The sequence below is a fragment of the Typopeltis vanoorti genome, chromosome 10 (assembly GCF_054136105.1).
Source record: "Typopeltis vanoorti isolate ZY-2024b chromosome 10, IOZ_Tvanoo_1.0, whole genome shotgun sequence".
NCBI lineage: Eukaryota > Metazoa > Arthropoda > Arachnida > Uropygi > Thelyphonidae > Typopeltis > Typopeltis vanoorti.
Genome location: NC_143558.1, coordinates 64178346 through 64204262, shown reverse-complemented (window position 1 = coordinate 64204262; position 25917 = coordinate 64178346). Strand labels below are relative to the sequence as shown.

General features: G+C 37.3%; 1 protein-coding gene across 1 annotated transcript in view; it reads left to right on the top strand.

The window, feature by feature from the left end:
• Rat1 (5'-3' exoribonuclease 2 Rat1) overlaps positions 1-25917 on the top strand; it is a 365027-nt gene that overhangs the window by 277414 nt on the left and 61696 nt on the right. The window contains exons 23-24 of the mRNA XM_090399598.1: positions 3216-3309; positions 17603-17703. Coding sequence (XP_090255724.1) covers positions 3216-3309; positions 17603-17703 — 195 coding nt within the window. The remainder of the gene's footprint in view (positions 1-3215; positions 3310-17602; positions 17704-25917) is intronic.

Sequence of the window (25917 nt, the reverse complement as noted above, 5' to 3'; positions counted from 1 at the left end):
CTTTTCCATAGTGAACTGGATTCTTGGATGTAGACTATTGAGATGACTGGGGAAGGAGTCTAACGTGTCTGGGCCATGAGGCCAAATAGAGAACACATCATCTACATATCTTAGCCAGATAGAAGGTTTGAGTGGGGCTGAGTCTATGGCTCGTTTTTCGAAATCTTCCATATAGAAATTGGCAAGGGGGGGTGAGAGGGGGGAACCCATGGCAGTTCCCTCTATCTGCTTGTAGATTTTGTTGTTCCAAGAGAAATACCCAGAGTTAATGGCAAAGGAAAAGAGATCTAAGATGTCAGAGGGAAAAACGTTTTCTAAGAAAGATAAGGTGTCAATTAAGAGAATATTGGTAAACAAAGAGGAGATATCAAAGCTTACCAATATGTCTGTCTTCTTCAAGGTTAAATTTTCTGTGAGGGCTTTAAAGTGGGTCGAGTTTTTTATATAGGAAGGGGACCTTCCGGTGAGGGGATCAGAGAGTTGGCCAGCTGTTTAGATAGTCTATAGCAAGGTGCATTGGTAGCATCTACTATAGGCCTGAGTGGGGAATTGGGTTTGTGGATTTTTGGTAAACCGCATATTCTGGGGGGGGGGGGGGGGGCGGAAAGGTTTAAGTTTTTTCGTGACATCAGGGGGCCAGGAAGATACTTATTTTAGTAAAATTTTTAGTTCCTTGACTTGTGTTTTTGTGGGGTCATGTTCTAGCGGGATGTAGGTAGCGCGACCGCGGAGGATAATGTTCATTTTACGATTATATTCACTGGTATTAAGAACGACTGTGGCATTACCCTTATCCGCTCTGGTGATGACGATACTTTTTTCTTTACGTAGTTTCAGGAGAGTCTTGCGTTGGGCATATGATAAATTACTTTTTGATGGCGAAGAATGCGCGAGGATGTTGGCTACGTCCAGTCTGATGTTGTTAGCTATCTCCGACGGTAAGCGACCGATTCCACGTTCGATGTTCACCATTATGTCAAGCACCAGCACTTCCTTCGGAGCGACGGCAAAATTATGGCCGAGGCAAAGGGCGCTGACGGCATCGTCGTTGAGCCTTTTGGAAGAGAGGTTTATTACTGTCTGGAGCGGTTGAATTTGTGGTTGTGGTTTGTTTTTCACAAGGTTGCTATATTTTTTGATGTGTTTATTTTTTATTTTTTGGAATTCTCTCTGTGCGGAAGTTTCCGAAATGCCAGAGAGAATCGACCAAAGTTCAGGGTTAAGAACAGTGGAGAGCTCTGAATGTAAGGAGCCAATGACTGCGTTCGTCACTGCGAGGGTAGCACGTGTAGAGGCGATTTGCTCGCGGAGTAATGCCTGGCTGGCACGGTTATATATACGAAGTGCTTTTTTGGAATGGAAATTGATCTTCATTTTAACGCAGTTTGGTATCACTCTTGTGTCCCGACATCGTTTTAAAAAGGCCAGCCTATTTAGTTGCCTAGATAGTCGTAGTTTTGACTTACCGTATTGCTTGGATTTGCGTGCTAATTCTTCCCCATGGATGATTAGAATACGTGTGTAGAGGCTTAAGTGCTGTGAGGACATCATGTTGCATTAAGCTTCTGAAGATTTGGGAAACACTCATCACCAGAGTTCCCACCTTACATTCCAGGGCACCTACTACTGCCCTTAGAGGGTGCTCTACCTAGATAGGACTTTAGTGTCACCCACGTGGTTGGGCTTAGTATTGTTTGTTATTTGTGCATATGTTACATTAATTATTTTTGTAATCCCCGTAGATATCCTAGTGACTAGGACGAAATATAGGAAGTATTAAATTCTATTTTAATTCTTTTTGAGTGTTGTAAAAAATCCATTAAGCCTCCAACATGATGTTTTAGTAATAAGGTGTGGTGCCTTTTGGCTACTTGTATATGGAAATATGACTTCTGCATTATCTCAACCTTGGTATCACTTGTGAGTCTGGCTCCCACTGATGAGATCTCAATAAGGGTTGAAACTGGTCAGGGTAGTGCCCCCCCCCCCCCCCCACACACACACACATAATGCATAGCATTATACATGTCCATAAGGATATGTGTTTTGCATTATGAGATACTAGAGCAAGTGTGATTTGAAGTCATTATCCTCTATATACAAGAAGTAGCCCAGTCATGAAGTGACTTCACACGCAAACTTTGTTTGCTTACACTTGGATAAAGAATGAAACCAAGAATATAAAATCTTGGCATCTTTAATTTCTAGTATAACCAGGTGGATAAACTTTTAAAATATTTTTTCTTTATGGTCTTTGCTTTCATCTCCTAAAATCTTGGCATCTTTAATTTCTAGTATAACCAGGTGGATAAACTTTTAAAATATTTTTTCTTTATGGTCTTTGCTTTCATCTCTATATCAGTTTTGGCACATTTATGCATCAGTTCATTTTTTTTTTCTTTCCTTTTTCCAATCATGACTAAACACTAAAAATTATTACCATTTAAATACAAATAACACAGCACATCCATGTTCACTAGTATGGAAGGCACACAGAGATTGCCTGCCTTTTGAACAACCAATGTTAGGTGGCATGCAAGTAGTGTATACACAATAAGTAAAATTTTTATAACAAATTTTTTTATAGCCCTTTCAGGATAATTTGCATAAGTTCAAATTTACAAAAGTCTGGGACTGCCTCTATTTATACTTGAAATATTTAAACAGTTTGTAGTTTGCTCATCTTTTTGCAGTTAGTGAGTGAGGTGAGTATATTTTCACTAAATAGTTTACAGTTAGTTTGTATGTACAATTTGAATTTGTTTGCATAGCCTTGTGATCAACTTTCTTGGCTCCCCTAATGCTAGACTGCCAGAAGAAAGATGATTATTGGTTGATTCTAGTCATCACTGAAGGAATTTATCTAGGTCCTTTTCCAGTTAGTTTCTGAGTGAGTTGATCTTTTCAAAAGCCAGCAGGGTTTTTCTTTCAGAAACTTATGTTTTTAAGTCTTCAGTTCAGAAAAATAAAATGTAGAACTCATATTACTGAAACAGTTAAGAGTTCACTGCCTTTAAAATCAAATACTGTGCTCATGACGCTTGATGACTGCTAAGAGTGGAGACCAGCTACCTGCTTATGTGATGATCAGTTTAGTTAAATATTGGTAAGATCAGTAAGGTTAATTAAATAATACTGTGCAAGTTTTAAAATTATTAAGTTTTAAACATTGCTGTTTCCAATGTTGTTCATAAACTATTTTCCTCTCTACATAGTTTAATCCTCTTGAACAACTGATGGGCGTATTTCCCGCAGCTAGTAAATCTCATCTGCCAGAACCATGGGGAGATTTAATGGATGATCCAGTAAGTACTTGTTACCATAATTACATAATTATATTTTGTTAATAGGTAACTGAGAAGTGAACATTTTTTGCCCTTTTGTGTGGTTCCAATATTTTTCCTTTGCAAAATTTCCTCTATTGTATGTTTCTTTATGCTTTCAAAAATTAACTGAATGCTTTGGTACTCCATATTTTGGAATAACAAAAATGCTATTAACTGTGGATTAAATGTATTTCAGATTGAATCTGTGCACACTGAAGACATTAAAAAGAAATTAAATCGAATACCTAGTTTAAAAACATAACATAACATAAAGGACAGTATATATCAGAGTGATAGATTGTAAGAATGATGAGAGAAATAGAAGAGAGAAATTACAAAAATAAAAATCCAGTCTTACATTTGTTTTACATTTGAAAATTTTTTTGACTGTTTATGCCTTTAATTAATGCCACTTATCTCAAGTGTTCAAAGCTACAGTTTATCCAGTGAAGAAGAAAAATAACTTAACTTTATTTTTATAAAATAAATCAGATTTGAAACTGTATTTCATTTCTAAAATGTAATAGCCATAGCTGATCTGTCATGACTGATACTGAGTTGAGAAGCATGTCTCTTTTATGATATTTGATAATGCAAGGGTGGTAGAGAGGAATGAAGTGATTTACAATTAAATCACTGGTGTATATAAGTCCACCTTCCATTTGGTGGCCTCAGTTACATTAGGAAGTAGAAAAGGTGTACTTTATGAAAGCATTCAGATGGTGTGCTTTCCTGCAGATGGACTTAATCATGCATTAAGACTGTTAACAAAAAAAAAAAAAAAGGAACATTTGGCTGGCATAAGTTGATTCTTTATCTGAAGGGACTGTAAATTAAGGCAATACAGTATCTCTGGAATTCTGTGTTTATAGAAAACCTGCATATACTGGTAGATGCATTCACCAGCAGTCACCCCAACAATATGGGATTATAAAATCCTGTATAACAGGGCAAAAATAATCAACTCTGATAGCAGTGCCCTAACTACTGAACTTGACCACATTCTCAACATTCTCTTAGCCAGTGGCTACAACCCTGACAAAATCCCCAAAAAATATTAAAACCACAATCCCCTCCTCCTTTCCCTTTCAAAATAGAGCATACACCTATCTATCACCATTCCATATATCTAGGACACATCCAAAAAATTAACAAACATCCTAGTGAAATACAGCCTTACAACCACTTACAGACCACAAAAAACTGTATCCTTTATCTTGCTCCACCAAAGACTCGCAACATTCCCTAGACCCACCAGGTTTTCAAGTCTCTTGCAGTTTAAAACTGTCATACTACGGCCAAACAGGCAGGACAGCTAATATCAAAATTTCTGAACACGTGTACTACATCTGGTTCCACCATTACAGTCGCTCTGGACTTTCTCGCCATGCTTTGAACACCCACCACAAGATATCCTGGAAGAGGGCCACTCTATTGCATTGCAGCAAATACACATATGAATGGCTATTCCTCGAATCTGCCTTAGTCCTGAGAAATTTCCAAACCTCAAGAAATTTGGGTGCATAAAACTGCCCCAAATTCAGGAAGCACTCATCCTCAGATCTTCAGTTTAATGGCCAAGACCACCCAATTTAGCTCTCTAGGAGAGGTGCCATTTAGGACTAGGCCTGACTTTGATTGCCCTTCTTCAGCCTCATTTATCCAGTGTCAGTGTCAGCATGCACATATTGTTCTGTGATCTCTGATGACGGCATTGCCAAAATATTGGAAGTGTTAATTATCATCAACATCAAATTCTTGCCGTGTACAGGAATCACAGAACATTGGTTATTAATTATAATAACCAATATACAAAGTATTAATTAAAGTTATCATTAATATCCAGTTTTAATTTCCTGAAAAATAATAGTTATGAATAGCCAACATATAAGCCTTTCTACTAGAATTATATTAAAATTAAGTTTGTATGGGTAACATGGGAGAGATGGGGGGGGGGGGGGGGGGAGGAACAGCTATTTTCTTTTGTTGAAAAGTTCTTTAGTTTTTCTCTATCCATAAATTGATTAAGCAACACATCCTTTAATTCCTTTTGCTTATGAAAAGAAAGTGTTGTCTATCAATATCTATAAATAGAAGGGTTTCATAAAAGTAGACATGCATTTAGACTCCTGATATGTATATCATAAAAGCAAGTGGAGCAGTTACCTCCATGAGCATAAAAAAAAAATAAATAAAATAAATAAATTTCTCTCTTTTTCTTTTTTTGATGGAAATGATAATTGATTATCCAATTGTGAATAACATAACAGCTTACTGTAGATGCTGTTACACATCAGTGTAACAGCATCTACTGATCAAGGAGGATCCTCCCATCACAACTCAATTTGTGCAACACATTGGGTATTAGAAAATCAGTGGTGATAAAAAGCAGTAATAACCTTGGCTACAACTTTACTGCCACCATGTAAGAATGAGAGGGAAGACTTTCCTGTTATGCATAGCTACAGGTGGTGAAACATGGGCTCATCTTTACAACTCTGAAACAAAGAGGCAATTGATGAAATGGCGTCCCAATTCACTATGCAAGAAGAAATTCAAAAGACATTCTTCTGTGGGCAAAGTCAATGCATCTGTGTTCTGAGACAAAAAGGTTGTCTTACTCATGGATTTTTTTGGGGAGAGGCACCATGATCAATTCAAACAGTTGCAAAAATTGAAAAAAAAAAAACATCCTTAGTTTGGCCCATTGGAAACATGAACTGGTTCATCATTTTCCATGACTGCTTTATATCACACCGGTTTGCACATAAAGAGATGCAGTTGCATCATTTGGCAGGTGTGATCTTTCCCATCTCACCCATAGCCTGGATCAAGTTCTGTATGACTATTACATGTTTGGGCCTCTGACAGATAAAAATAGTTATATTTAAAAGTACAATATTATAAAAGGTTGATAAAATGTCATAAGAAAACAGCTAAGCTACTTCTAAATGTAACTAGGAGATGTTATATTCCTGCAAATAGCTATCAGAGAATGGCAGGAGTAGCTATAATATTCAACACTAATCAAGAAAATAAACTTCTTGGATGGCAGCCAGTTTCCAGTAGAGTGTTGTAGGCAAACATCAGAATTGAGAATTGGATAGCAAAACTATTGTCCAAACATCATCCAACAGAACGTTCCATCACGGAATAAACTGGAAATTTTTGAGTTATTACAGAGATTAGCTGACAAAGGAAAATGTAGTTCTTATTTGAGACCTGAACAAAGTACAAAGTGTTTTCATAAAAAAATTGAGAAAAGAGCAGAGTAGAGCTAATAATAATAGCAGGTATCTGTTAGATTTCTGTTCTAGAAATGAACTACTGTATTTACTCGAATATAACTTGCCCTCACAGTAGCATAACTTGCACCCCTGATTTTACCTTACAAAAAAAGAAATGAAAATTAAAATAAAAAGTTTTGCATATACCTTGCACACGAAAAAAAGTTTAAACACGTCAGGGGCAGTAGTAACATTTCTCACAACAGTGAACAACATCCCCCTCCCCAACAGCCACTATACTGCATATGCAAGAAAAACAAGTAGTTTTATTGTATCACTGAATAAGGTACAGAGACATTTGCAGTCTGTGTAATATATTTTTCAATAAATAGTGCAATTAGAGACAACTGGGATAAAAACAGCACTAATTAATGAATCACATGTCCCCTCTATGCTGTATAGACTCAAGCAAAACCATGTGCTGTACTGCCAAACACAGTATCTAACTAAAAACTATTGTCCAAATTTTCAATTTTGGGTAGATGACTTTGATGATGCACACAAGGAGACTGCTATCGAGGCTGGAAGTAGCGATGCCGAAATTCTTAGTAAGTCATATCCATTTTGAGTTTTTTTCCTCAAAATCTGGTGCGAGATATATGCGAAAATCCTTGCATATATCTCGCACCATGATTTTTTTATGGGGTGGGGGGGGGGGGGGGTGGGGGGGGGGGGGGGTGGGGGGGGGGGGGGGTGGGGGGGGGGGGGGGTGGGGGGGGGGGGGGGTGGGGGGGGGGGGGGGTGGGGGGGGGGGGGGGTGGGGGGGGGGGGGGGTGGGGGGGGGGGGGGGTGGGGGGGGGGGGGGGTGGGGGGGGGGGGGGGTGGGGGGGGGGGGGGGTGGGGGGGGGGGGGGGTGGGGGGGGGGGGGGGTGGGGGGGGGGGGGGGTGGGGGGGGGGGGGGGTGGGGGGGGGGGGGGGTGGGGGGGGGGGGGGGTGGGGGGGGGGGGGGGTGGGGGGGGGGGGGGGTGGGGGGGGGGGGGGGTGGGGGGGGGGGGGGGTGGGGGGGGGGGGGGGTGGGGGGGGGGGGGGGTGGGGGGGGGGGGGGGTGGGGGGGGGGGGGGGTGGGGGGGGGGGGGGGTGGGGGGGGGGGGGGGTGGGGGGGGGGGGGGGTGGGGGGGGGGGGGGGTGGGGGGGGGGGGGGATATATATCCTTACTTTAAATTAGTCTTGGCTTAATTATAAATTCCATTAACTTCCATAAAATTCCAAAAGGAAATATTTACAGAATGATTCACATATGTATACAATGTCATTACAATTCTCTTGCTTGTCTCAATTCTTTCTAATCTAATCTTAGTCCTAAGCTAATTCATAATCTAGCATAACATTAACTGAATATAAGGCATACCTTGTTTAAACCTAATTCAACATTAATATACGTTATCATAAATATAAACACTTGGCATAATTCTTGTTCAGCACACTGTCTTTCACATTAACCTTTTGTTCACATATGTCTTTCTGTCTGCCGACTTGTTCCTGATTTTTCTGCTAAATTTCTTCTTTCAAGTCATCTATTATTCCTTGCCATATAGGACCCTTAACTTGGTGGCGATGTACAGCTCTCTCCTTTGACGATTGACAGATTGAGACGATTGGAGACAATTGACACAATACTTCTCACGTGGCTATGGACCCAGGCAGAAGACTCGGAACCCACAACGCTTCTTGAAAATAGTCATGTATTGACCTTTAGACATGCTGATGTCATTCCACATCTTTGGAATTTTCTCTATCTATGGCAATTCTTAGAATTCTTCACTATGGTCATGTATTGACCTTTGGACAGGATGATGTCATTCTTCACACGTCTTTGGAAATTTCCATCTATGACAATTCCTTGAATTCTTCACTATTTTTATAATTAGTGATATTAACATGAGTTAATATCGTTACATGATGACATCGTGAGTCACATTATTTTAATAAAGGCTCCTTAGAAGATTATTACAAAAATTAACATTTCTCTAAGTACATTCTCCTAAACAAAAAACATAAAAACGAACATGATAAGTTACTAAGTCACATATGAAAGATTTTATACAATTATGCTAAGACTGCATTTAATTCCAGATTCACGTCCATCCTCATTCATCTAATATCTGATTAATGTACTAATGAAGAGAGAGAATCAGAATTACACTATATTTAGAACTAATTAGCAAAATTAAGTGAATTAATATAGCAAAGGGATTCAAGATGTTTCAGATGAGCACATTGCATATGTTTGAGAAATGGATTGATGGAAAAAAATTTTTAGCATGCAAAAAATGTCACATTGAAAAGGAAACAGTGCTTGACATATGCTGTAACAAACTACAGAAAAGTCTCAGCCTAAATCCCATAGAACCGATATGGTTTTAAACTCATTATTATAAATAGTAAAAGTTCAAACCTTTGCGATAGTCAATTTCCTAGTAAATGACATCACAACACAATGACTATCACTTGACTGAAATCTTCATAGAATGAACTAAATATCTACAGACTGTACCATCATCATCATCATCATCAAATTCCTGCCATGTACCCTCAAGGGGTGTACAGGATATGACAGTACTACATGAAAAAATTACATCATTACTAACTTCCTATCTACAATTTTCCTCCAAATCAGTCTGTTACTTGTCAAGACTCCAACATTATCAGATCTTATATTTCTATCGTCTAAGGCACTTTGTACCGTATCAATCCACCTATATCTTGGTCTTCCTCTGGGTCGTTTTCCTGCCAACCTGGCAGAGAACACTTGTTTTGCTAATCTTTCCTCTCCCATTCTATTTAAGTGACCATACCATCTGAGATTAGCTCTGCTAACGCATTCCTGGATGCTGACAATGTCAAGTTCTTTCCTAATATCCTCATTTTTAATATGATATTGCCATTGATGCCATCTGTTCACGCCTCTAATCTTTCTCAGGACTCTCATATCTGCGATCTCTAGTCTTTGGTCGAGTGTTTTACTTCTGACCCAGCTCTCAGATCCATAAGTTAAAATTGGTTTGAACACAGTCTTGTATACAGCTAATTTAGTGTTCCGACTAATTTCTTTCTTATTCCATATAAATTTATTCAATTGACTTCCCACGATACCAGCTTTGCTGATTCTGTTGTCTATTTCTATATTTAGTTTACCATCTTCAGTAAAAATTGTGCCTAAGTAGCTGAAATGTTTTACTTGTTCCACAGGTTCTCCATTCACAACACAGTTGACATTTTCAATGATTCTGCCTATTTTCATTGTCTTTGTCTTTTTATTGCTGACCTTCATACCATATCTATTACAACAGCTATTCAATTTAGTCAGAGAATCTTGCAGACTTGTAGCGGATTTATTTAGAAGTATAACATCATCCGCATAAAGCAAAGAGCTGACATTAATATCTCCAATTTGGATAATATGTTTAATACCACTTCCCTTCATAATGTGATCCATATAGGTAATAAATAACAGAGGGGATAATGTACATCCTTGTCTCACACCAGATTTAACATTAAACCATCTTCCTGTACTTCAGTTTTAACTGCTGACTTACAACTCAAATAAAAACAAAGTATTGCTTGATATAATGCCCCATTGACACCATATAACTGCAGCGTATTGAATAGCTTCTCTCTTGGCACCTTGTCATATGCCTTTTCCAAATCGACAAAACTTAAATACAGATCTTTGTTATATTCCCATGCTTTCTCGACTATTTGTCATAAAGTGAAGATCTGATCTTGACAGCCTCTATTTGGCCTGAATCCAGCTTGTTCTTCACCAAGCTTTTCTTCCACAATTCTTCTCAACCGTTTCTCAAGTATACTTGCATAGATCTTGCTAGGAACACTCAGTAGGGAAATACCTCTGTAATTCTCACATTCAGTTTTATTTCCCTTTTTATATATGGGTACTATGAGAGCTCGACTCCAATCATCGGGAATTCGTCCCTCTGTCCAGGCTTTCTGAACTATGCAGTGCAGCCACTGTAAGACTCTTATACCACCATATTTCAGCATTTCTGGTCGAATATCATCTACTCCTGCTGCCTTTATACATTTCAAGCCTTTGATGGCTTTTTCTACTTCAAGTATGGATAGGTATTCCTGACTGCATGCCTGTTCAGTGTTTTTTATCACTGTGCTGTCATCACTGTTTGTTTCATTTAGCAGTTTTTCAAAGTAATTACTCCATACTTCAAGGATATCTTTTTCTCCTGTTTTCATTTCACCTTTATCATCTCTAATTCCTTTTACAGCACTCTTTCCTCCATTCCTAAGCTTCTTCAACAACCTCCAGAATATTTTGCCACCTTCTTGATATTTATTTTCTATATTCTTGCCAAAGTCCTCCCATGACTTTTGTTTAGCTAGTTTTGCACACTGTTTAGCATTCTTGCATTTGTCTCTATATTCTCTAAAAGCACAAGCTGACTTATTTGACAGGAACTTTTGATATGCTTTCTTCTTTTCCTTCACTGCCTCTTTAACTTCCTGTGTCCACCAGGGAGTTCTGATTTTTTTATCCTTGCACACAACCTCACCACATGCCTCTCTGGCAAAATCAATCAATGTTTCCTTCAGAGTTTGCCACTGAATCTCCAAGGTTTGATTCCTGTTCTCAAACTCTTTCATTTTCTTTTTAATAATATTTCTGTATTTTAGTCTACAGTTCACATCTGAGAGCTGCTCAACTTTTATTCGCTTTAAAACTTTCTTACATGTTATTCTTTTCAATACGAAATTCAATTTTATCCTGCTCAAGACTAAATAGTGATCACTTCCAATTTCAAATCCTCTGTACACTCTGGTGTCCTGCACCAGGGAGAAAACATCACTATCAACAATAACATAGTCAATGAGACTTTTCTTATTCCTATCCTCTTCTCTCCATGTGAATTTGTGCACATTTTTATGTTGGAACATGGTGTTAGTAATAACCAGTCCATGTCCTGAGCAGAAATCCAACAGATATTTGCCATTATTATTAGCTTTGCTCTTTTCTCCAAATTTTCCCAAAATATTTTTGTATGTCTCACAATCATTTCCTACTCTGCTATTTAGATCCCCAACAAGGACCAACTTTTCCTTTTTCATTGTGTCAGTTGCTTTTTCTAAAGCCTCAAAAAATTCCTCCACTTCTACCTTAGTAGAACCTTCTGTGGGACCATAGGCACAAATAAGTCTCATTGTCCAGTTCCCCATTCTCATATTTGCCCACATTACTCTACTTGAGACTGACTGCCATTCAAGAAGATTAGCCTCATATTTTGTGTTGAATACTGTGGCTACCCCTTCTTTTCCTTGATTGTCATTGCCTGAATATAACATTTTGTATTTATTGCTCAGAAAGATCTCACCAGTTTTGGTCTTTTTTATTTCAGTCACCCCTATTATGTCGATCTGGCACTTATCTAATTCCTCAGCTAGCTCCATTTCTTTGCCATTCAGGCTTCTTATGTTGATAGTACCGATCTTTAACTCTGGTGATGTTGAGGTGGGGTTTGTTTGCAGATTTGTTCCAGTAGCTGACTGTTCGCTGTTCGCCCTGGTTCCATGGCGAAAACAGCGGGGGCCTTGTTTAACCGGGCGACGCCCCAGCCGGCATGAAATTTTGTCATGTTGTACCATCATTTTTTATTTTGGTTTAACCAATAAGAATACAATTTGGTCGGCTAAATCCCAAATTGCCAGCCCATCCTCGTTCGTTCAGTATCAAAGTAGATACCCAACAGGGTGCACCACGAGAAGGTGAGGATTGGACATAGGTCAGAAGCCCTGGTCGGTTCTCCGCATTCCTTTAAAGGCTATGTGGAGGTCTCCTCTCAGTTATACAGCTTTGACCCTTAAGCACCCCCAGACTGTACCATTAAAATCAAAATAGGTTTTTTTGTTGTTGTTTATGTAGTTCCCGCCAATCCTTTGTGTTTTGTCATCACTGCAAGATTTCTTGCAATTCTGTTTGTTCTGTTTCCTGCAGTTACTCCTCTTGTTCTATTTCCAGCCATTTCTATTGTTATTTCCTGTTATTTTATTTCTCTCAGTTTCTTTTATTCTCTTTCCTACCCATTTTCTTAGTTTCATGGGGAAAGTGCAGTGATTGACTGAGATTGGAAATAATTGCTTCTGAATGGGTTTGGTGAAGTTACAAGGCAATACTTACCAGATTTGCCAGAGTCCTATATGTTGAAACAGGCCACACTATAGGAAAGTGAGCGTGACTCGCCTTGAAAAGCTCATCATGAACATTTTAGTGGTCCAATGGGAATTGTCTCTTTTCTTGTGGAATGCAGTGCAGTAATAATTATAACTATGCTTAACAGCTACTTGTTCAAAATACTTTAATCACAATACATAAAAATATTTTTTATTGTTGATGAAGTAATAGTATTGCATTTTATTATTGTCCATTTTATCTACATATGCTAAACTGTGTGTGTGTGTGTGTGCGTGTGTGCGTGCGTGCGTGCGTGCGTGCGCTATACTGTATCTAACACCAGATTTCAATAAATATACTTAGCTACCTAAATGGTGAGTGGATTTTGCTTCTGCCAAGTGCTGCATACTGAACAAAATAAAATATTTTTTGTTTAATAAAAAATGACTTTCTAAACAAAATCTTTTTAATGTTAACAAAACACCAGATGAAACACCATTGATCATATTACTTATGATTGGGACATATCATGAAAAAAATGGGGGTTAGGCAAGTACTTTTTTTGCATGACAGTCAAGGTTTAGCATAATTTGTCAATCTCTGCCTAATACTAATATCAGTAATGGGATGTATCCAGTGAAAATTATGTATCATATTTATTGAGAATGAAGCAGTCAAGAAGGGGTGAGGGCTAGATGATTCTCTTATAGAGTGATGTGTGATTGGAATAGATTCCTTTGGAGATGAGTGCAGGTGGTGTAAATGAATTAAAAAATATATGACAGCTGGTGTGGATATATAAGCATGCCTTGATGGGACCCTGACTCCCTGAAGGTCTCTCTTAATAATATGATGGGATGTTGGTAGCAGGTGTCTGTGCTATCAGTTTCCTCACATATAGAGTATTGCATGAAGCCTGTTGTAGTGATTCACCCAGCTATTTGCTATTCAAGGTGGAATTGTTGGCAGTTGCCTATTATATCTTGTATCTTTTTAATTAATGGATTCATGATGATGTCAAAATCTTATTCATTCAATGAAAGATAGCATCACTAGGAAAGGGGGGGAGTGGATATGTCATCATCATCATCAAATTCCTGCCATGTATCCTCAAGGGGTGTCCAGGATATGATAGTACTACATGAAAAAATTACATCATTACTAACTTCCTATCTACAATTTTCCTCCAAATCAGTCTTGTTACTTGTCAAGACTCCAACATTATCAGATCTTATATTTCTATCGTCTAAGGCACTTTGTACCGTATCAATCCACCTATATCTTGGTCTTCCTCTGGGTCGTTTTCCTGCCAACCTGGCAGAGAACACTTGTTTTGCTAATCTTTCCTCGCCCATTCTGTTTAAGTGACCATACCACCTCAGATTAGCTGTGCTAATGCATTCCTGGATGCTGACAATGTCAAGTTCTTTCCTAATATCCTCGTTTTTAATATGATATTGTCATTGATGCCATCTGTTCACGCCTATAATCTTTCTCAGGATCGAATACCTGCAGTCGTTAGTCTTTGGTCAAGTGTTTCACTTCTGACCAAGCTCTCAGATCCATAAGTTATGACTGGTTTGAACACTGTCTTGTATACAGCTAATGTTCCGACTAATTTCTCTTTTATTCCATATGAATTTATTCGATTGACTTCCTACCATACCAGCTTTGTTGATTCTGTTGTCTATTTCCATATTTAATTTACCATCTTCACTAAAAATCGTGCCTAAGTAGCTGAAGTTTTACTTGTTCCACAGGTTCTCCATTCACAACACAGTTGATATTTTCAATGATTCTGCCTATTTTCATTGTCTTTGTCTTTTTATTGCTGACCTTCATACCATATCTATTACAACAGTTATTAAATTTAGTGAGGGAATCTTGCAGACTTGTAGCAGATTTATTTAGAAGTATGACATCGTCTGCATAAAGCAAAGAGCTGACATTAATATCTCCAATTTGGATAATATGTTTAATACCACTTCCCTTCATAATGTGATCCATATAGGTAATAAATAACAGAGGGGATAATGTACATCCTTGTCTCACACCAGATTTAACATTAAACCATCTTCCTGTACTTCAGTTTTAACTGCTGACTTACAACTCAAATAAAAACAAAGTATTGCTTGATATAATGCCCCATTGACACCATATAACTGTAGCGTATTGAATAGCTTCTCTTTTGGCACCTTGTCATATGCCTTTTCCAAATTGGCAAAACTTAAATATAGATTTTTGTTATATTCCCGTGATTTCTCCACTATTTGTCGTAAAGTGAAGATCTGATCCTGATAGCCTCTATTTGGCCTGAATCCAAATAGAGGCTATCAGGATGAGATGTATGGAAGAAAAGCTTGTTCTTCACCAAGCTTTTCTTCCACAATTCTTTTCAACCATTTTTCAAGTATACTTGCATAAATCTTACCAGGAACACTCAGTGGGGAAATACCACTGTAATTCTCACATTCAGTTTTATTTCCCTTTTTATATATAGGTCCTATGAGAACTCTACTCCAATCATTGGGAATTCATCCCTCTGTCCAGACATTCTGAACTATGCAGTGCAGCCACTGTAAGACTTTTATACCTCCATACTTCAGCATTTCTGATCGAATATCATCTACTCCTGCTGTCTTTCCACATTTCAAGCCTTTGATGGATATGTATATCTGATTGTATGTCTGGTCAGTGTTTTTTATCATTGTGCTGTCATCACTGCTTGTTTCATTTAGCAAATTTTCAAAGTAATTACTCCATACTTCAAGGATATCTTTTTCTCCCGTTTTCATTTCATCTTTATCATCTCTAACTCCTTTTATAGAACTCTTCCCTCCATTCCTAAGCTTCTTCAACAACCTCCAGAATATTTTGCCACCTTCTTGATATTTATTTTCTATATTCTTGCCAAAGTCCTCCCATGACTTTTGTTTAGCTAGTTTTACAGTTTCTGGGAGAAAAAAGCTTCCCTATGCCAGGAAATAGCTAAACTGTTTAGCTTTCTTACATTTGTCTCTGTATTCTCTAAGAGCACAAGCTGACTTATTTGCCAGGAACTTTTGAAATGCTTTCTTCTTTAACTTCCTGTTTCCACATTGGAGTTCTAATTTTTCTATCCTTGCAGACAACTTCACCACATGCTTCTCTAGCTGAATCAATCAGGGTTTTCTTCAAGGCTTTCCACTGAATCTCCAAGGTTTGATTCCTGTTCTCAAACTCTTTCATTTTTTTTTTCAATAATCTTTCTGTATTTTAGTCTACAGTTCACATCTGAGAGCTGCTCAACTTTTATTTGCTTTAAAACTTTCTTACATGTTATTCTTTTCAATATGAGATTCAATTTTATCCTGCTGAAGACTAAATAGTGATCACTTCCAATTTCAAATCCTCTGTACACTGGTGTCCTGCAGCAGGGAGAAAACATCACTATCAACAATAACATGGTCAATGAGACTTTTCTTATTCCTTGCCTCTTCTCTCCATGTGAATTTGTGCACATTTTTATGTTGGAACATGGTGTTAGTAATAACCAGTCCATGTCCTGAGCAGAAATCCAACAAGTATTTGCCATTATTATTAGCTTTGCTCTTTTCTCCAAATTTTCCCAAAATATTTTTGTATGTCTGACAATCACTTCCTACTCTGCTATTTAGATCCCCAAGAAGGACCAACTTTTCCTTTTTCATGGTGTCAGTAGCTTTCTCTAGAGCCTCAAAAAATTCCTCCACTTCTACCTTAGTAGAACCTTCTGTGGGACCATAGGCACAAATAAGTCTCATTGTCCAGTTCCCCATTCTGATATTTGTCCAAATCACTCTACTTGACATTGCCTGCCATTCAAGAAGTTGAGCCTCGTATTTTGTGTCGAATACTATGGCTACCCCTTCTTTTCCTTGATTGTCATTTCCTGAATATAACATTTTGTATTTATTGCTCAGAAAGATCTCACCAGTTTTTGTCTTTTTTTTTTTCAGTCACTCCTATTATATCAATCTGGTACTTATCTAATTCCTACACTAGCTCCATTTCTTTGCCATTCAGGCTTCTTATGTTGATAGTACCGATCTTTAACTCTGGTGATGTTCAGTTGGGGTGTGTTTTCAGGTTTGTTCCAGTAGCTGACTATTCACTGTCTGCACTGGTTCCCTGGCGAAAACAATGGGGACCTTGTTTAACCGGGCGACGCCCCAGCCGGCATGAAATTTTGCCATGTTATACCATCATCTTGTATTTTGGTTTAACCAATAGGAATACAATTTGGTCGTCTAAATCCCAAATTGCCAGCCCATCCTTGTTCGTTCAGTATCCAGGTAGATACCCAACAGGTTGCAACACGAGAAGGTGAGGATTGGACATTAGGTCAGAAGCCCTGGTCGGTTCTCTGCATTCCTTTAAAGGCTATGTGGAATTTCCTCTCAGTTATACTACTTTTACCTTTAAGCACCCTGGGGGCGGATGTGTGTGTGTGTGTGTGTGTGTGTGTGTGTGTGTGTGTGTGTGTGTGTGTGTGTGTGTGTGTGTGTGCATACACACACACACACACACATTAGTTATATACTTGTTATATGTGAGAATCTTCTAGGTAAGATATCCTTTTCATTGTGTTACTTCTTGTCACATCCCAGTAGTATATTTCTCTGTTTATTATATAGAGTGCCTTAATTTCTAATACCCCACCAAAAAGTGGATGCATTCAACAGATCCACAAATCTGATATCTAAACCTGTACTAGTAAATGTAGCATAAAATTCTGCTCAAAAACAATATAATCACTTAACTAATACAAATAGAAGTCCTAATATATATATATATATATATATATACACACACACTTTTTTTTTTTTAAGGAAAGAGGAATGTTAGAGGAGATGATAGGCTGTATCTAAGGAAAGGACATACAGGATATGACTATTTACTAGGACTGTATGAAGGACATAATTTTGACAAGGTAAGAAATACTTTCTTGAAACATAAATGCTTATTTCTTAGTTAATTTCAGAATTTTTGAGAAATGCTTTTAAATGAGCAGCACTGTAATGTTTAGGTTTGATCAAAATGTTGAGGACTGAAGTACAGAAAATGAAATTATTGAAGTCTGTGGATCAAATCTCTTACAGTGGAGATTTGTTAGACTGAGTGGATAGTATCTCTGCTGTCCAACCAGTAAGCTGTGGATGTGAATTCTACTATCGATCCCTCATTTATTTAGCCTTGGACTGCATCAGATCAACTCTGGATTATCAATTCCACACATTCGATGTTGCAAAACTGTAGCACATAAATGCCATGCACATAGTACATACAAGATATATTTTAATATGTTACCAAAATATGTCTGTACACTTGTTTTAGTGGCATGAGCATTCATATCCAATAAGGTTCAAACCACAATCTGTGAGTCGGAATGCTATTTATTTGGCCAAACCTGAAATGTGAATAGTCTAAGGAAAATAATGAGATTTCTTGTCTGTGACTCTGAGAATTGGAATTTACCGAAAATATAGTCAGTAGTGATTTTTTAATCTTCTCTTTTTATATGAACAAAGCTTTCTTATTAGCTATACTGTGTGTAAGTGTTTAAAAAGGTCTTAAGACATTTAGTTTGTTTTGCTAGGAATTATGTTTTCCATCTTATGTTGGCATTCTCAGTTTTTGTTTTGCTAATCTCTAGAGCAGCTTCTATATTATCCAATAACAGGCCTATGGTAGGATTTCCCTTATCATTGTTTAGTTGAATGATGCTTCTTTTACCTGTAGTCATCTCTTATGAATACATTATTAGTCTTCCATATGTCCTTTCTGATTTTTTTCTCTCTCTACTACAAGTTTGTACTATCAACATAAGAAGCCTGAATGGCAAAGAAATGGAGCTAGCTGAGGAATTAGATAAGCACCAGATCGACATAAAAAAACAAAAACTAGTGAGATCTTTCTTAGCAATAAATACAAATTGTTATATTCAGGCAATGACAATCAAGGAAAAGGAGTAGCCATGTTATTCAACACTAAATACGAGGGTAATCTTCTTGAATGGCAGGCAGTCTCAAGTAGAGTGATGTGGCAAATATGAGAATGGGGACAATGAGACTTATTTGTGGTCCCACAGAAGGTTCTACTAAGATAGAAGTGGAGGAATTTTTTTGAGGCTTAAGAGAAAGCAACTGACACATTGAAAAAGGAGAAGTTGGTCCTTGTTGGGGATCTAAATAGCAGAGTAGGAAATGATTGTGAGACATACAAAAATATTTTGGAAAAATTTGGAGAAAAGAGCAAAGCTAATAATAATGGCAAATACCTGTTGGATTTCTGCAAAGGACATGGACTGGTTATTACTAACACAATGTTCCAACATAAAAATGTGCACAAATTCTCATGGAGAGAAGAAGCTAGGAATAAGAAAAGTCTCATTGACTATGTTATTGTTGATAGTGATATTTTCTCCCTGGTGCAGGACACCAGAGTATACAGAGGATTTGAAATTGGAAGTGATTCACTATTTAGTCTTGAGCAAGATAAAATTGAATTTCATATTGAAAAGAATAACTTGTAAGAAAGTTTTAAAGCGAATAAGAGTTCTCAAATGTGAACTGTAGAATAAAATACACAAATGTTATTCAATAAAAAATGAAAGAGTTTGAGAACAGGAACAAACCTGTTGGAGATTCAGTGGAGAGCCTTGAAGAAGACCCTGATTGATTCATCCAGAGAGGCATGTGGTGAGGTTGTCTGCAAGAATAGAAAAATCAGAACTCCATGGTGAACACAGGAAATTAAAGAGGCAGTGAAGGAAAAGAAGAAAGCATATACAAAGTTCCTAGCAAATAAGTCAGCTTTTGCTCTTAGAGAATACAGAGACAAATGTAAGAAAGCAAAATATTGTGTAAAACTAGCTAAACAAAAGTCATGGGAAGGCTTTGGCAAGAACATAGAAATTAAATATCAAGTAGGTGGTAAGATATTCTGGAGGTTGTTGAAGAACCTTAGAAATGGAGGAAAGAGTGCTGTAAAAGGAGTTAGAGATGATAAAGGTGATATGAAAACAGGAAAAAAAAGATATCCTTGAAGTATGAAGTAATTACTTCAAAAAATTGCTAAATGAAACAAGCAGTGATAGCACAGTGGTAAAAAAACACTCAACAGGCATACAGTCAGGAATACATATCCATACTTGAAGTAGAAAAAGCCATCAAAGGCTTGAAATGTGGAAAGGCAGCAGGAGGAGATGATATTCGACCAGAAATGATGAAGTATGGTGGTATAAAAGTCTTACAGTGGCTGCACTGCATAGTTCAGAAGGCCTGGACAGATGGACGAATTCCAGACGATTGGAGTAGAGCTCTCATAGTACCCATATGTAAAAAGAGAAATAAAACTGAATGTGAGAATTACAGAGGTATTTCATTACTGAGTGTTCCTAGTAAAATATATTCAAGTGTACTTGAGAAACGGTTGAGAAGGATTGCGGAAGAGAAGCTTGGTGAAGAACAAGCTGGATTCAGGTCAAATAGAGGCTGTGATCAGATCTTCACTTTACGACAAATAGTTGAGAAAGCATGGGAATATAACAAAGATCTGTATTTAAGTTTTGTCGATTTGGAAAAGGCATATGACACGGTGCCAAGAGAGAAGCTATTCAATATGCTACAGTCATGTGGTGTCAATGGGGCATTACATCAAGAATACTTAGTCTTTATTTGAGTTGTAAGTCAGCAGTTAGAATTGAAGGAAGTACAGGAAGATGGTTTAATGTTAAATCTGGTTTGAGACCAGGATGTACATTATCCCCTCTGTTATTCATTATCTATATGGATCACATTATGAAGGAAAGTGGTATTAAATATGATATCCGAATTGGAGATGTTAATATCAGCTCTTTGCTTTATGCGGACAGTGTTATAATTCTAAATAAATCCGCTACAAGTCTGCAAGATTCCCTGACTAAATTGAATAACTGTTGTAAGAGATATTGTATGAAGGTCAGCATTAAAAAGACAAAGACAATGAAAATAGGTAGAATCGTTGAAAATGTCAACTGTTGTGAACAGGGAACCTGTGGAACAAGTAAAACATTTCAGCTACTTAGGCACGATTTTTACTGAAGATGGTAAATTAAATATGGAAATAGACAACAGAATCAACAAAGCTGGTATGGTTCATTCAGTGGAATAAATTCACATGGAATAAGAGTGAGAGAGAGAGAGAAATTAGTCGGTACACTAAATTAGCTGTATACAAACCAGTTTTAACTTATGGATCTTAGAGCTGGATCAGAAGTTAAACACTTGACTAGAGACCGCGGATATGAGAGTCCTGAGAAAGATTAAAGGCGTGAACAGATGGCATCAATGGCAATATCATATTAAAAACGAGGATATTAGGAAAGAACTTTACATTGTCAGCATCCAGGAATGCATTAGCACAACTAATCTGAGGTGGTATGGTCACTTAAACAGAATGGGCGAGGAAAGATTAGCAAAACAAGTGTTCTCTGCCAGGTTTGCAGGAAAACGACCCAGAGGAAGACCAAGATATAGGTGGATTGATACGGTACAAAGTGCCTTAGATGATAGAAATATAAGATCTGATAATGTAGGAGTCTTGACAAGTAACAGAATGATTTGGAGGAAAGTAGATAGGAAGGTAGTAATGTTGTAAATTTTTCATGTAGTACTATCATATCCTATACACCCCCTTGAGGGTACATGTCAGGAATTTGATGATGATGATGGTGAAGATTCTCTTGCCAAAATATAAATCAACATTCTTTTGTCTGCAAGAAAAATGTTTGGAACCTATTGAGAATGCCTATGTAGGAATTGCCATTCTTTTGCACAACTATAATCTTTTCTCATGTTCCACGCTATAGGGACATAGATGCAGTTGCCATTAGCCTTCCAGTAGGATCTCTTATTACAAAATGCTTCCATCTGTTGCAGATATTTCTCCTGTTGCTCCTATACTCTTATTGGAGTGGAGGATTTAAACAGCTGCACTACTCTATGGAACATTGCTTGGCAACAATAACCTATCCGTCCTAAATACTGAAAGCAGTATCTTCTCCCATATGTCTACCTGAACATGCACTGCTTTCAGCCTAACAGTCAGTTCGCCATCTATTCTATCATGGATATCACAATGGAAAATAGATCAAACTGAATGGAATATCTTCTGATTCCTTACAATTTGATTTTGTGACAGTCGGCTCCTCTACTATTAATGAAGCAGTGAATTATATTTAGAGTGTATAATATAAGCTGCTACAACTGCAATATGAAAAGCGTCAAGTAGAATTCCAAAACCTTTTCCTAAACCATGATTTAATTCAGAATGCATAGTAACTACAAAACCCAAAACAAGGAGGTTATCATCTGCAGATGCCTTGTACACTTTCAAATGTGCTTGTGCACAAGTATGATACCTTCACAGCCAAAAGGAATCGCAGAACTGATTCACATCAGCTAAAACCAAAGAGGTCTAGGACAAAATCTGGATAATGAAGTACCGATGTTCCACTCATTCCTATTCAATTTTGGAACAGGGGATGCACAATTGCTCAGTCAAAACCATTTGCAGATATTTGTGGAGAGTTTTACTAGAACATTGGCAACATCCTCTTACATCTCAGAATTCTTGGTCTAAAATTGGATGGGCCAGGAATTCGGGGATATAAGAGGAATGTTGTTGATGTTGCCAAAAAACATCAAATTCTGTACTTCGGATGTTCTGTTCAAGAACTACTTAATTGCTAGCTGACTGACCAAAAGTATCCATTATGATTAAAAAACTGTTACCATTGATGGCTGAATTGCTCTAATTAATTTTTGTCAAAATGAATTTTTGGAATCTTGTTGCTTTCTCCAGATGCTTTTGTAAGTTATCTTAAGGAAAGTTCTGGAGAGCTTGTTACCTTTATTCAGGACAGTTCCAAAGTTATCATTCTACACATCATCAAATTCCTGATATGTACCCCTCATGGGGTATAGAGGATATTTTTATAGTACTAATTGGCAAAAGACAATTATTATTGCCTTTTGTCAGGATTGATAAATAACAAATTACCATACAGTTGCTCTCTGGTGAGAGCAACTGTATGATAATTTGGACTCCAATATTATCAGATCTTATATTTCAGACTTCTAAAGTACTCATTTGCATAAATCCATCTAGATCTTCTTTTTCTTAGTCTTTTCTTACTATTCTGGCATCAAACACCTGTTTCACTAATCATTCCAATCTACAGTTCTGAATTCTAAGTGTCAAGTTCCTTCCTCTTATATCTTCATTTTTTAACATGATTCTGCCAATGGTACTTCACTCTAATTTTTCTTAGAATTCCTATATACTTGTACTCTAATCAATTGTTTTATTTCTATCTTACCTCTCAATCCACAACTTAAAATTAGTTTAAGCACTGTCTTGTATGCTGCTTAGTTTAGCACTTTATAAATTTTATTGAGCTAGCTCCCAGCTACATCAGCTTTGCATATTTTATCTGTTTCTACATTCAGTTTGAGTAAACCTGCATTAAGAATTGTGGTCAAAGAGACCTGAAATATTTTGTTTATTTTTATAGGTCATTGAATGGGAACATGAAAATATGCAGATGATTTTTCCCTCCCTTGTTCTTACACCTTTTTGCAGTTTGTCTTTTCTTCTTATTATTATTTATCATGTTGGAGGCTTAATGAATTTTTTACAACACTCAAAAAGAATTAAAATAGAATTTAATACTTCCTATATTTCATCCTAGTCACTAGGACATCTACGGGGATTACAAAAACAATTAATGTAACATATACACAAATAACAAACAATCCTCCCCCATTCCCCGTCCTTCTCGTCAACAAGATTTTAAAAATACCATCACCATACCCTACATCCGTGGCACATCCAAAAAAATAGCCAAGATACTAAAACAGTACAACCTACACACAGCATATAAGCCCCACCACAAACTTGCTACACTTATCCGTTCTACGAAAGATCAGCTCCCTCCTCTCTCTCTGCCTGGAGTTTACAAAGTACCCTGTTCCTGTAAGCTGGCGTACTTTGGACAGACAGGCAGATCAGCATCCATCCATCTAGAGGAACACAAGTCTTACATCTTCAAACACAACTATGGCCATTCAGGCTTGGCTGACCATGTTTTGGACACCACCCACAGGGTATCATGGAAGAAAACCACCATGCTCCACCACAGCAAATTCAAGAAAGAGAGACTTTTCTTAGAAGCAGCAGCAGCAGCTCTCAAAAACCAACCAAATCTCAATAAGTATGGTTGCATTAAGCTTCCGAAGATTTGGGAAACACTCATCACCAGAGTTCCCACCTTACATTCCAGGCCACCCACTACTGCCCTCAGAGGGTGCTCTACCTAGATAGGACTTTAGTGTCACCCACGTGGTTGGGCTTAGTATTGTTTGTTATTTGTGTATATGTTACGTTAATTGTTTTTGTAATCCCCGTAGATGTCCTAGTGACTAAGACGAAATATAGGAAGTATTAAATTCTATTTTAATTCTTTTTGAGTGTTGTAAAAAATCCATTAAGCCGCCAACATGATGTCCTCACAGCACTTAAGCCTCTATACACGTATTATTATTATTTATTGCTAATTTTCATAATGGATTTGTTAACAGCTATTCAGTTTAGTTCAAGCATTTTGAAGATTTATACTGGATTTATTTATAACATCTGCATAGAAAGCTAAGTTGAATATAGTCAACTTAGCTTTCTATGCAGAGTCAACAAAGTCAACAGTTAGAAATAAAAGAGGTACAAGATGGTTTCATGTAAAATCAAGTGTGAGATAAGAGCGTACATCATTTATATGATCACACTATGAAGGAAAGTAGTGTCAAACCTAACACATACTACTTTCCTTCATAGTGTGATCATATAAATGATGTGCACTCTTATCTCACACTTAATTTTACATGAAACCATCTTGTACCTCTTTAATTTCTAACTGTTGACTTACAACTGAAGTTATATACATTGTCCTGTATAATGTTCCATTTATACCATATAATTGTAGTGATTCAAAGAACTTTTTTTATCTGAATGATGTATTAGAGAGATTCTGCTATAATTCTTATATCTGGTTTTATTTCCTTATAGCATATCTGCTTTCAAAGCCAAAAAGTTGAATCCTGCTATGGGCATGGATGTTGGTTATGTTCTTCATTTGTTCATATACTTTCATACAGGAAAAATATATATTTCCCTATGGTGACCCAGTCCATTGTGGGAGAATATATATTTTTACCCAGTAGGGGGCATGGGTGGGCCTTTCTCAACAGTTAGAAAGGGGCCATAGGCTTACCTCATAGATGGTTACTCTGAAAGCTCTAATCTAATTATCAGGTGTTCATTTCAGTCAGAATTATGCAGTATAGGCATTGCAAAATGTTTTGTGGCTCTTTCTTAAGGTAATATATTCTCCAGTTATCCAAAATGTTCTGTTTTTTATGTCTTTCATTCAATCGCCTCCAGACTTATTTTTGTCATATTTGTGATATTTTCCTTCTGTGTTTTTTCCCAAAATCTTTCTTTAAATATTTATTCTAATTGTACACATAGCTTTCTTACATTTTTCTATATATTCTCTGACTTGCTTGCCAAAAACTTTTCTCGATTTCTTCTTTTCCTCTTTAACTTCCTGATTCCATCATGGAATTCCGATTTTTTTCAGACCACATGCTTCTCTTGTTGAATCAATCCATCTTTTCTTCAGATTTATCATTTAGGTCTCTTTAGTTTCTTTCAACCTCCCCCCCCCCCCCCCATCTATATATATTTAATTCTATAATTCACTTCTGAAAGCTGCTAAACTTTGATTCCTTTTTTCCCCCATTATGACTCTTTTATGTAATTCCCACCCATGAAAAGTTATTGGTAAACCTATAGTACAATTGTACCATGGGTGAGCTAAAGATTTTTTTCCATTTTTATTGATTTTATATCTATTTTTTTTTTGTAATTTTTTATTTATTTTTACATAGTCCAGAAACTCTGCTATAGAGACCAAACATGGAACTTCTTCAAGCCACCTCAGGCAATAAGATGGGTGGTTGTCTCATACTAGGTGATGAAATTCATCTCCCACCTAAAGACAATCGCAAACATCCATGCTCCATGACAGGATTTGAACCCATAACCT